This window comes from Phaseolus vulgaris, chromosome 3 (assembly GCF_000499845.2).
Source record: "Phaseolus vulgaris cultivar G19833 chromosome 3, P. vulgaris v2.0, whole genome shotgun sequence".
Lineage (NCBI taxonomy): Eukaryota > Viridiplantae > Streptophyta > Magnoliopsida > Fabales > Fabaceae > Phaseolus > Phaseolus vulgaris.
The window spans coordinates 34,300,759-34,313,773 of record NC_023757.2 but is presented as its reverse complement, the minus strand read 5'-3'; the positions used below and the strand labels follow the sequence as shown (position 1 = coordinate 34,313,773).

The 13,015-nt window shown below is 29.1% G+C and overlaps 1 protein-coding gene and 1 pseudogene across 1 annotated transcript; one reads left to right on the top strand and one right to left on the bottom strand.

Moving 5' to 3' along the window:
* Positions 1-4,401: 4,401 nt before the first annotated feature.
* On the bottom strand, positions 4,402-9,681 carry LOC137807279 (nucleotide-sugar uncharacterized transporter 1-like). Its single transcript, XM_068607840.1, has 7 exons — positions 9,365-9,681; positions 7,524-7,675; positions 7,215-7,423; positions 7,051-7,144; positions 6,242-6,408; positions 5,921-6,091; positions 4,402-5,010 (listed from the first exon to the last, which is right to left on the bottom strand). Exons 1-7 carry the CDS (start codon positions 9,657-9,659, stop codon positions 4,737-4,739), a joined length of 1,362 nt encoding a protein of 453 aa, XP_068463941.1. The 5' UTR covers positions 9,660-9,681; the 3' UTR covers positions 4,402-4,736.
* Positions 9,682-11,285: 1,604 nt separating this feature from the next.
* Positions 11,286-12,315, top strand: LOC137805576 (pentatricopeptide repeat-containing protein At2g37320-like; annotated as a pseudogene).
* Positions 12,316-13,015: the final 700 nt, after the last annotated feature.

The window sequence follows — 13,015 nt, the reverse complement described above, 5'->3', positions numbered from 1 at the left end:
ACTGCAAAGATGTTTTAACTTATCTCAAAATGAGCTAAACAACCTCTTCGTAGATTATTGATGTAATTTTTTTAAGTATTAGCTGTATCAATAATTTATGCAAAGATGGTTTAATCCCATTTATTTATTTTTTATTTAGGGCAAGCAACATCATATATAATAAGTGGCAATATTTGTAACGTTGAAAGAATTTCGAGAATATATATTGAAGAAAACAAATATATTTTTAAAGAAAGTTGAACACTTAAAGTTGAGGTAGACTTGGTGGGAGGTTATTCAGTTTTGACTCACTTATTTAAGAAAATTTAATTTCTCTTTGATTTACTTGAAAGTGTGAAATTTGAGATTTTTTTAATTTAAGATTAAGTAAATACTATGTTTATGTTATGAGATGAAACAGAAAATAAATGTATTTGTATGTTCATAAGAATAAGTTAAAAAAATTAGAAGTTAAAGTAAATCATTTAATAATGAAGAAGAATTTCAGAAATACACTCAATTTTAAAATTCGTTCCCTTCAATGATTATTGTAGTTTTAACTTGCTAAACAAATTTTAAATTGTCTTACCACTACAAAGAAAATATGAAATAAAAACAAAATTAATTTTTAGTGACAAAAAAGTTTGCTAATTAGATAAACCATTTAACAATAATAAAAATCAATTTAAAAATCAATATTTTTTTTTAATTTATAAAATGTCTCTAATTTAGTTACTATAACAATTAATTATTAATTTTTTCTGAAATTGTTTTCTATTTTATGTTTTTCTTATAGTGGATGTTTTCAAATTTTAAAAGCATTAATATATTTTAATTTGTTTCTAATTTTTTTATATCAGTTAAAACAATATATTATTAAGGGTGAAATTGTTTTAGTAAACATTTTTAAAAAACTATATATTGAAAAAATTATTTTAGTAAAAATATTTTAAGACACAATGTACATATATGATGTATATTTGTAGAATGAAAAAAAAAATGTATATTAGTATACTCTCTCCGTGTCATTTTATTTGTTATTTAAGATTTTCTCATACATTTTAAAAAATAAATAAATGAATAATGTGTTTTTATTAGAATATCTTTAGACTTGTCAGAATAAATGAATAATTATTATTGTTGAATAATATTTTCTCTCACCTATTTGGGTTATGACCAACAATGAAAACAAATTAAAATATCAACATTTAATTAGGATGATATTGAAATAAAATTATAATTACTGCTTTGGAAAAAAATGATTGTCAAATTGAAATTCTTAAAAGAAATTAATTGAAATATTAAGTGAAATGAGTGGAGTAACTCCAGTTGTAAGAACCGAACCGGATCGGATGTTTCAATTATAAAACCGGTTACTATTTGGTCCATTTGAATCATAAACAGTCTCAAGCTAAATCGCTTCACGCCGGTCCAAAAAACTTTTTTTTTAAATTAGATGTTATTTTGATTATTTTTCTCCAAGAATAAAAAGTACAACAAATTTATTATTTTCAAAGAATATAATTATTTATTTTTAAAATTTAATTAATTAAAACATTATAAAATATTTTATTTTTATTTTGAATAGTAAAAACTTATCAAATATGTTTTTAATTTAGTATTATTTAATTATGCTCTCTAAAATTATTTTACGTATAATTTGATTATTAGTACTATTTTATTATTGATCCAATCAGTAAATATTAAATTAATATCTTAACCAATTTGATGACAACTTCAAGTTAGATTTTATTTTAATGTTTGTTAAATTCTGAGTTTAACTTAAGTATCCTTATTTCATACAAGCTCAAATTCAATAATTAAATTTTGCTCCAATTCCATTATTTTAACAATATTATGTAATATATATGTGTGGAGTGGGGGTGGGGGAGGGAAAATGTCACCTAAGTTTTTTCCAGATTGATGAATAAATAAAATGAAAGATAACACTAGGATAAAGCTTCTATTTTAGATATGTTGTGATGAAAAACGGTATTACAACTTATATATAATGAAAAACTTATATATAATGAAAGACTCTAATCTCTAATCGATGTGGGATCTCCAACAAACGGGACCAAATTTCTATTCTTTCATTGAGAGAGAGAAATGCATATAAACAATAAAAATATAAAATAAAATCAAACAATAAAACACAATACCATCATATTCCATTTTCCATTGCATCCTCTTCTGTCCAAACGTAAGTTAATCGCTTAATTACAATTGACAATAAAAAAAACAATAGAAATACTAAATTCAAGGTTCATACCGTCTACGTTTAGAAAACCCATTCTATATTTCTTTTAAACGTGTAGGATAACATGAAATTGTTATTGGATCAAAATAATAAAGCTTTTTTAAATATCCTAAAGAATATATTACCAGTCCACAAGGTGGTGGTTCCTAACTGTGAAAGTTTACAGTTCTATGATGAGTTCAAGTTTATATCACTAGTTGGATGTAAATATAAAATTGTGTCAAAATTTTGTCTATTAGACTAAAAAGGGTCTTGCATAAGGTAAAAGATAAAACACACTCAATCTCTTTGGAGGCGAAACGACTCTAAAAAGTGTTTTGGTTGTCAACTAAGTTAATGTGTTTTGGTTGTCAACCAAGTTAATTGTTTGATGAGTAGGATTTAACATATACATCTTTCTAGATCTAGACTAGATAATCGGATATGGAGAAATTATGACTCAAATGCTTAGCATATAAACTATTGCAGCACAACTAGGGAAGATGGAAATTTTTTACTAACTTTTGGAAAATTAAAACTCTCTCATTTGCACACATTTTTACTTGAATGGTGATTAATGACATGGTAGCGTTCATATTGAACTTGGTTAGGAGGGAGTTGTGGTTGAAAGTAATTTTTTGTCCAATGTGTGATAGAGAAGATGAAGATATAAATAATTTGTTTTTTAGGTGTAGAAAGATGAATTTGAAATATGTGTGACATTTGGGTTAGTGTAAGTAAGGTTATGCACCATAATTCAAAAAGGAACTTTGAATAATTTAATATCCAGAATTTATCTTCATCATAAAATCGGGTATGGAAAAGTTTGTGAATGACAATTATGAGTTTAATGGAAACACAAGAATAACATTATTTTATCGGGTATGGAAAAGTTTGTGAATGGAAATACAAGAATAACATTATTTTATCGGATATGGAAAAGTTTGTGAATGACAATTATGAGTTTAATGGAAACACAAGAATAACATTATTTTATTAATGAAGTAACTTACCGTCCAAAGATTTTTAGAATGACAACTTAGAAGTTGGAGATGGATTATTACTAAGATAAAATATATTAATTTTAGTTATTTAGATTGGTGCCTTATCCCATTATCATGCCTCATGTCCATACAAAACCACTGATGCACCTATACATATTATTTTCTTGTATGCATGTCACATCCTCAACTGGAAAATTGTCTTGCAGTTTGGACTGTTTTATGTATGTTATGAATGTTTAACATCATACATAGAGAAAAAGTAGTTTCTCTTGCCTTGTCTTTGTTGTTTTGATTATAGGAATGCATGACTAGTACTAATAGCAAAACACAACAAAATTTTCTCTCAAGGAGATGGAGGAATCAAAAGGATTGGAGCATGGAAATATTGGAAACGAAGATTATAACATCAAGTTTTCAAAAATTGTAACAAGAGTTTTGTCTTTTCAACAAGAATGCCTCTTCTTGTTTTTGGGTTATGGGTTATATGCCATAGGATGTGATTAACATGTTGTATTTTTAGAGGAGGATTGCTTTTAATTTTATTTTTTACACGAGTTAAGACATATCGTTAATTTTATTTGGATAATAATATATTGAGAACTTATATTTTTTATACCATTATAACTTCTAATATAATTATTTTAATATTTTTTCATATTATTTAATTATAAATTTATTTTTTATTATATATATTTATATTTAAATCCATCACATTTTATATATAACTTTTAGAGTTGTCAAAGTATTTTTTTATTTTACTTTTTCTCAATAAAAATACCAAAGTGAATAGATGCTCTCAAGTTCATTAAACAAAAATATACTACTCATTTGACATATATAGTAAATTTATTCATTTTTATAACAATAAATTTTTAAACTATATCAATTATTTACTATTGATTCACAATATAAAACATTTTTCACTAAGTGAATTAAACTAAAAAAATTAAGACCACTGCTAAATAATATTCTGGGTCTATTAAAGAATAAAAAAAATTATAATAAAATATTATTAATAATTCCCTCGGTGATTTCCAATGCCCTGTCAACATAACAATCAAAACATTTTATTCTTGATTTCTTAACAACATTGGTTAGCCAGAGCCAAAAATTACGAAGACTGCATAATTCAATTCTCCGTACAGATGAAATTAAGAAACCGCTATTCTCGTCCCATAATGAGATGTAGCAAACTGGGATGAGTATAATAAAAAAAATGTAATTCTGTTTTCTGTGACAATTACAAAATGAAACAGTAGCTCCTATTTTATACGCCAGAAAAAAAATTCGCAACTCAAGATAGAATCCAACAAATAATTCATTTACAGAGCAGATGAGGCTCCAACTTGCTTTGATAGAACCATTGAATCCTGGTATAATTTAATGATATTTTATATTTGAACATAAACTATCACCACCCGAAATGATCAGATTGGAATCTAGAAATCACAGCAGAAAAGGAAAAAAATTCTTGGTTAATTATCATCTCGTGTCATTCAGTATTAGAAATTTTGTTAGACATTTTCTGCACTGTAATGTTCATTATGGGAACTGCCATTTTCTTTGCTTAGTTTAGATTTTGGTAAAAGGGACGTCTGATGAGGAAATATCTTGGCTTTTTGCTGCTTCAGATTAAGGCAAGTGTAAACAGACATACCAACAATAGCTGTAAAGGCCCCACAGATACTGATTATGCCAGGATTGGATCCAAAGAGATAATAGTTTCCCAAGAGGATAATGCAGGTCTTAAACTGCCCAAGAACAACATGCGAGACCGCAGATGTCGCACTGTAAATTACAAGGAAAAAATACATGAAGGAACTTGCCAGTAGCTGTTAACTAAACAACAATGTAAAATAGAAATAGATATACAATTTAATGAACTTTAATAATGATCTGGTTAGGACAAATTTTAAATGACCTAACATTAACATTGTCACAAACTTTTCACACTTGTTTACTAGTACATCTGGCCGTAAAGTACCATCAGTATTAGGCTTAGCACATAACCATCAAAGTTTGTCATGCATATAAACTTATTTTGAGATTCTTAGTACACAGGATGGCTATTATAGTACATTGCGAGAGGATTTGTTGATGGTTTGCCACTCCAATAATTTATTATACAACTCTATTGGTAACTTGGCTCATTATCGATAATGCAAACAGTTTAAAACAATCTGACTTGAGAATATATCTAGCTATATTCTAATTATAGCATGTTAAAGGAATGTTTGCTAAAAACAAAACATGTTAGTGGCACACAAAAAAGTATAAATATTTGAAAGTAACCCTTAAATCACAATGGTAAGAGTGTTTTGAACCCTTAACCTGTTCGTTTATAGGGAAATGCAAATATATTCACATGAGAAACAAAGATGGTATCAAATACTACTAAAGGCTTCTTGACACAACTCTGTCACCTGAACAAATAAGCTTATGCTAGTCAACAATGAAACATTTAAAACAGAAATATTGACTACCAACATACTTCATGCCTAGCCCAAAAGAATAAGTAATATCATGAAAAGTGTATTGGAGGTCAGATCATTAGTAAATGATCACTTAATTTGATAAAAACAACCTACTGAAGTATTAAACAAGTGACCCACCTACTATTCTACTAAACGCTGAAATTCCATATCTTTCACAGGCAAAATATCCAACAATTGAAAAGGGGGTAATGCATGTGCCTTACCCTAGTGCTAAAGCCCCAGATAACTGAAGCAAAAATCCAAGAATGGCTGATGTGAGTATCACCAATGTGTTAATGAAGTTCCAATCAAAGGAAAGTACACCAGGAGGGTCTAAGCAGGGTAACATAGCAGCCAGAAAAATTAAAGTAATAGGTGTTGTTTTCCACATTAACCTGTTGAACAATCCACAAATAAAGCAAATAAGAAATATTGGTATGTAAATCAGCACTGGGAATTGGGAGGTGGTCATAACATAATATAAACTATAAAGATATAATAAATACTTACTAATGACCAAAAGAATAAACAAACAAATTACTCACGCCAAAGCAGTCCAGTTTTCTTGTTGCTGTAATCTGGACCAGAGGATTTTGTTTACAGCACTAGGTACGATCCACGCTAATGCAACACAGGCACCAAAGAAATGAAACTGCAGATCTGTCACTGTAGCCACAGCAACACCAATAGATACCACCGTTAATGCTAAAGCCTGCAAAGTTTCAAATCAACTCAGCTAGCGTTTCAATAATAATAAAAAATAAATAAACAAATGAGATAAGTATGAAAATTCTGAAATCTAGAATCAATTGTGGAGAATAACGCGCATCATTTACTTCTGAAACATACAATGCAAGCATCATTGTAGCTAAAGTGTATAGGTTTACTAATTGAATCAATGCTTTTTAACTGGCATGATGTTAAAGATCACCAAACGAGTAAAATGATAAATCTCAAAAACAATAGTCGTAATTACTAGACTTGTATTTTGAACTACAATTTTGAACTGCATTCATAGGTCCTTAGAAGCACATGTAATGACATGAGAAATGGGTTTAAATCTACTGAAGCATTCAGTTATCTTCCGCAAACATACAAGAGCAATAGAGGTGTCAGGACTTAGGAATTCAATAGTGATTAGACACGCTTTGGTTAGGCACTTCACAATGAAAGGATGGGGTTAGCTATTTGAAGTCTGTTATTTAAGTTGAAGGTATAGGAGATTACCATAGCACAAAATGTGCATATAATTCAAATCAATAGTAAAAAATAACTCTTATTTCTACAAACCCCTGAACACTCTCTTAATTATTCCCATCAAATTTACATGGCCAGCCAAAGTTAAGGCATTTACCTTGGGCCAAGAAACTTTCTTCCTATACAATACAAATTCTGCCATAACTATTGAAGGTGTTACTGCAATCTTTGCCATCTGATAGAAACCAATACTGAAGATATAGATATTAAATTCAGAGAACGAAACAAATATTTTTGATAAAAATATCATAGTTGTGTTACCTATTATACTTCAGGCTGACATTAGCAAGGCCAGTAGATAGAGACATGACAAATCCAAGAGTAAATAAAGCAGACATCTTAGTTGATTTTGAGGAAGGAGAAGCAGGAAGCAAAGAAAACACATTTAGTACAGCCATTAAGAGCCAGCTCACTACATAGTGAATTAGTGAGAGAAGAATAGGAAATTTGAATTTAACAGTTTGAAGAACCTGAAAAGAAAAGTCAAGGAAATCAAAATCTAAAACCATGGTTATTTGAAACTTCGACACACAACACAGTCCAACCAGACAGAAAGGAAAGTAAACAAACCATTTTGTTCATGAAGATAATACTAATTGCTACTACAAAATTGAAGCCAAGTGCTGCAGCTGGACCACATGTACGATGTTGTTGTCGTTTTGCACCTTCAGGGGAACGAAATTCATTAAACAGTGAGCCTCTCAGGTCTTCCAGTGCTCTTCCTGCAATGACCAATTAAAGGTATAGGGAAGTTTCTTATGGAGATATAGAGTAAAGCATCAACTATGCATCAGATTCGCATTCTTATGTATCAAGTATTGCCAAGGAAAATTCACCAATTCAGAGTTGGTTGAATAAGACATGATCTTGAATATGTTTGAATGTTCATAGTTAGTATATACAAGTAGGTCCAGTGACTAGACTAAAAAAATAACAAGAATCACTGTAAGTTGGGATGGAGTGCTCTCAAAATTGATTAATGTTTTTATTCTAAAAGAATTGGCAATAAACTTAATATAAATTTTTACCAAGTTTCTTAATCTATATTAATGACATTTCAATGTTGAGTACATCATCGTGTGTTTAGTCCAACATAATCACTTCTGGATTCAAACTTGATTTTAAGTTGAAGCAGTTTTTAGTAAATTGTGTTGGATAAAATTTTTATACCGTATTTTACTCCGAACTAGTTTTTAAAATAAAAACATTCCAACATATATTAATTTTAATCAAACCAATTTTTAAACTGAAAATCTATTTCTCACCAAGGGACCAATATGTGACCATTCACATTTATAAAATTACTTAAACTTATATTTCAGCTTATTTTGGATGATGGAACCTGAATCCAAACAAGCACAAAAATCTAAAACAAAATTATTTAAAGTACTCTATGCATACCAAATCGTATCGGTGTAACGATTTGATTATTCTAAAAATATATGAGACGATACATAATAAATATATATAATAGGTAAATATACAATTACTATTCTGTAAATACAAATTAAAAATGTATTTTTGGACATTATTAAAAACAAAAATCGTAAACCATTATCATTGTAAATTCCTTCTCATTATAAGAAAGAATAGTACTATCAATCACATTCTTTTGATGTAAGGAGAACAATTTTTATTTTTGGTTCCTCATGGACAATGCTTCCGTGTTTCTATGTTATATCTATATATGCATAAAAATTCAGAAAGTATAATAAATATATAATTGTATTTCTCCAATCTAAATTAAAAATGTATTATTTTAACATTTTTGAAAACAAAAATCATAATCATTGTCATTGTCATCATAAATTACTTCCTATCATTTAAAAAAAATATACTATCAATTCTCCTTCTTTTGTTGAAATCATCTATAAAGACAACAATTTTTATTTTTGGTTCATTAATGCAGAATGGTTCTGTGTTTCTATATTATATGTCTAACGTAAATTATATTCATTTTTCATAAAAAAAATTACAAGATTGGATACTTAGCCTATTTGCATTGGAGAAGTATCCATGAATATACATGCTTGAAGTAAATTGAGAGAACTAGTGCTTTGTATTCTGATGAGCACCAAAGGATTAAAAAGAAACAGTACAATATGAAAATGACCGAAAGGTCTTGCAGAAATGGAAGTCCCAAACCCAGACCCATTTTTGCACGTGATTACACTTTCAACAATGAATGTGAAAATAGAGTAAACAGTGTGAGAAGTTGAGTATTCTGAAAAGGCTCAGAGTTGCTGTAAACAATGAAAAGTTGACGGAGAATAATCCGATGCTACATATTTACAGTGTCGAATCTTAAAGCAGTAATTGATAAAGCCGAAACCCAGTTAAACGGAGAAAAGTTGAATCATTGTGGAACTCAAATATTGTAAAAAGAAAGGAATGTAGAGTGCATAGAGTACCTCTTTCCCCAGCATCGCTATCTTTGCGCTTGAGAATCTTTCGAGTTTCTTTTCTAAGTAAGAAATTGAACATTTTGAGAAGAGGGTAATACTGAGAAAGGAAATGGGGGAGGCTAAATAAGAGAGGAAGTAACAATGGCACTTGGTTTCGGAGAGGAAGAATGAATACAAAGGAGAAGATGAACAGAAGAGACAAAAGTTTGCAAGAAAAAGGGTGATGGACACGTGGATTGTGCCGGTGATGGCGGAGAATGGCAGCTGTCGGCGAACCCTTAATATTCACATGACAAGACATTTAACATTGTTCTGTTGTTTATCTGACAAAAACGGTGTCGTCCCATGTACCCAATCAATGTGACGGCAGAGGTCATTCACCAAACACTTTACCAAGAAAAATGTCCACCCTCTTTTTTATTAATTGAAATTTATTACAAAATGGGTATGTATGTTTCACATTTTTTAATGTATTTTTTTAATTCTTATGAAAGTTGTATTGTTTATGAAACTTTATTTGCCAAAAATATTAAAATAATGATAGTTAATTTTTATTTGCAATTTTTTCTCACCGTTTTAGTTTTTTAATTTCAAAAATCTGTAGTTTTGATTTATTTTCAATTTTTTATCTTTTATTTTAATAGTTATATTATTTTCTGATCATACTTCTCACGTTTGATTTGTATTTTAAAAAAAAATCTTATTAAACCATATTTTTTGGAATTTCTTTTCAACCAAGTTGCCATGAAATGGTTCGAGAGGTGAAAGTTTTAACTTTTTGGAATTGATTGTTTTATTATATATAATATAAACGTAATCCTACTCTTTGATGTGATAAATAATTAAATTATTTTACAATAATATCATTTTACTCTTTAATTCTAAGAAATTTATATAATTATTCTCAAGAGTACTTTCATCAACTAAATATATTTTTAGATTTCTTAATGTTTATAAATAACATGAATGGTGATTTTTGTATGAAAAAAATGTAACTAACGCCCATTAAATGAATATGTTAGTTTTAAATTTGTTTGAGTTTTTTAATTTCACATGATTGGGGTTATAATCATATAACTGATCATGATTGATGTTAAAGGACTGTTAGACTAATTATTCATAAGTTAATTGATTTTGTAAATACCTTAATTAAACAATCATGGTATAAATTAATAGATTTGGTTAAGGGCGCAGTTAAATATTAATTATGTTTAAGGATTAAATAATTATGTTTTAATGTGCAAGACTGCTATATACATTAAATTTAGCGTAATTAATTATTTCACTTACATAACATTGCAAATGATTATTTCGTTACAACGTATTATTTCCATAATTAATCATTTTACTTACTTGGAAATTATTATTAAATTTCTTTATAAATTATTTTCATGATTAATTATATTCTTGCATTTCACAACATAATCACTTTACATGTATTTACTTGTGACATTAAACTTTGAAAGTATTTAGGAAATTAATCACAACTTTGTTTGCACAATTTTTTTTCATAACTACTTTTAAAAAAGAAAAATGAAGAATTACAATTAATTACTCAATAAATTAAAATTAATTTATATATAAGTTAATTTGTATTATATAATTTTTATATCTTTTTTAACTTATATAAAAGTTAATTTTTAAAAAATAGTTTATTTTTTTATTATTTTCTTTGGAAGTACTAAAACTTCTCAAAAGAAAACATAGCAGTAGTGCATTTTTCATCTTCTTTCGATTAGGTTGAAGATAAATTATATAATGTGGATTCTATTTTATTTACATACATTTCATATACAATTTTCGTATTTTCTATCTTTTTTTCTTTTTAAAGAAATTTCATGCATTCTAAATATAAGTATCTTGGAAGAGTATTATAAAACATTTTTTTTATATAAGGCATTATCTTGTCATTCCTCTTGGCATTCTTATGACTAAAACCGAAGTGACTATTTACTCCTCTGTTCTACTCAAGGAACAAGGTAAATATGGGTGCTTCTTGTCACAAGATGTGAGTGAGCTCAGGAGGGTCCAAGGCTCCAAGAGTAACCTTTGATGAGGAAATCAATATCACTGTTCAGCAATGACAACTGGGTTCATTGCTATGTTTATGATGGAACCTCTGTTATAAGTTTGTACAGCAGGAGTGCCTTGTTGAGTGATGCACACCACATATTTGAAGAAATTCCTGTGAGTTCATGGGCATCAATTATTGCTGGGTTTGTAAAAGACTGGCATGTTGACATGTGTTTGGAGCTTCCATCAAATGAGGGGTTCATATTTCAGACCAAATTATTTTACATACACTAGTCTTCTAAGTGCTTAAATGGGCAAGTGGAGAACTGGGACATGGGACATGTGCTCATTGTCAAATAATTCACATGGGGTTTTCATTGTCACCTCCACAATGATAATGCTCTCATTTTCATGTATTCCAAATGTGGGGCAATTAAATTGATGATGAATTGAACATATTTGAAAATATGTACGGCAGGGATGTTATCACATGGAACACCAAGATCAGTGGCTATGCTCAGCAACACTTCAACAGCTTGGGAATCTGTATGCAAGAGTTGGTTGGCGGAATCAGGTAGCACAAGTGTCAAAATTAATGGAAGACAAAGGTCTACAACCAAATCTTGGTTTTAGTTAGGTTGAAGTCGAAAGTAGAGTCCACAGTTTAGAAGCACAAGATAAGCCAAATAACAGAACGGCAAACATTCTTTTGATAATGAATAGTTTGATGGACCACATCACATGATTCATTTAAACCTTCGTTCTCAGATGTGTGAGGAGAAAAAAATGTTTGGCTTTCGCGATGCTGACTCCATTGTTGGGGATTTATAGGATTTCCATCATTGCAATGCGCGGGAACTGAGGGCAGTCAGTTTCTCATCACTGTAATGTTCCTGGGTAACGGGAGATTCAAGAAACCATGCAAGCAATGTGGTTTATGTGACTTGTATCCACTAATGTGACTTCAATCCATTAATTCAATATAAAAGGATGACACAAAAATCAACTTGGCACTAGAAAAAATAAATACATCCTGAGATAATTGAGATGTAACTAAATTTATTAACTAATTTCTAAATTTGTATTTAATATTAGCTATTAAATATTTTTTATTTTAAATAAAAAGACTAATTTTAAAAGAATTATAAGTGCACTTTTTTTTATCGGTATTGAATAAATTAAATATATTCAAGCATTTAAATCGAACCCATATACAAAAAAATTTAGGCTAATGTTCTCTGATAGAATAAATACAAAAATGAACTAAGAAAAAGTCCATATAGGAGAACATTAGCTACTCCTTGTAGCATACCTTGCAATATGAAATCTCTATATCACACTCAAGAACTTGCTTACAAGCCCCTACACTAGAAGAATATTTCCAACATCATTCCACTGGCAAAGCATTGAGATTGAGACTACTGTCATAACAAAAGATTCACTTACCATATCCACCTTAAATCATTACAGTTCCATAATTACCAAATTAGCTGATTTAGTACCCGTGGCAGCACTGTTGAACAAGGTGCTTTGATGTCTCCAAATCCAAGTAAAATGCATGAAGATCCTTGTTGTTGGTTGTGTGTGTCTAGAAGTAGTTGAATTTGTTAATCCACTCATTGTGATGATCCAAGGTCAAATGAA

Bases quoted from the DNA above. Each gene is read 5' to 3' on its own strand.
- LOC137807279 (XM_068607840.1), bottom strand. From the start codon at position 9,659: ATGTCTTGTCATGTGAATATTAAGGGTTCGCCGACAGCTGCCATTCTC. The intron at 7,676-9,364 runs GTACTCTATGCA...TGGTCATTGCAG, and splicing joins TAGCGATGCTGGGGAAAGAG to GAAGAGCACTGGAAGACCTG. The intron at 6,409-7,050 runs GTAAATGCCTTA...GAAACTTTGCAG, and splicing joins AGAAAGTTTCTTGGCCCAAG to GCTTTAGCATTAACGGTGGT.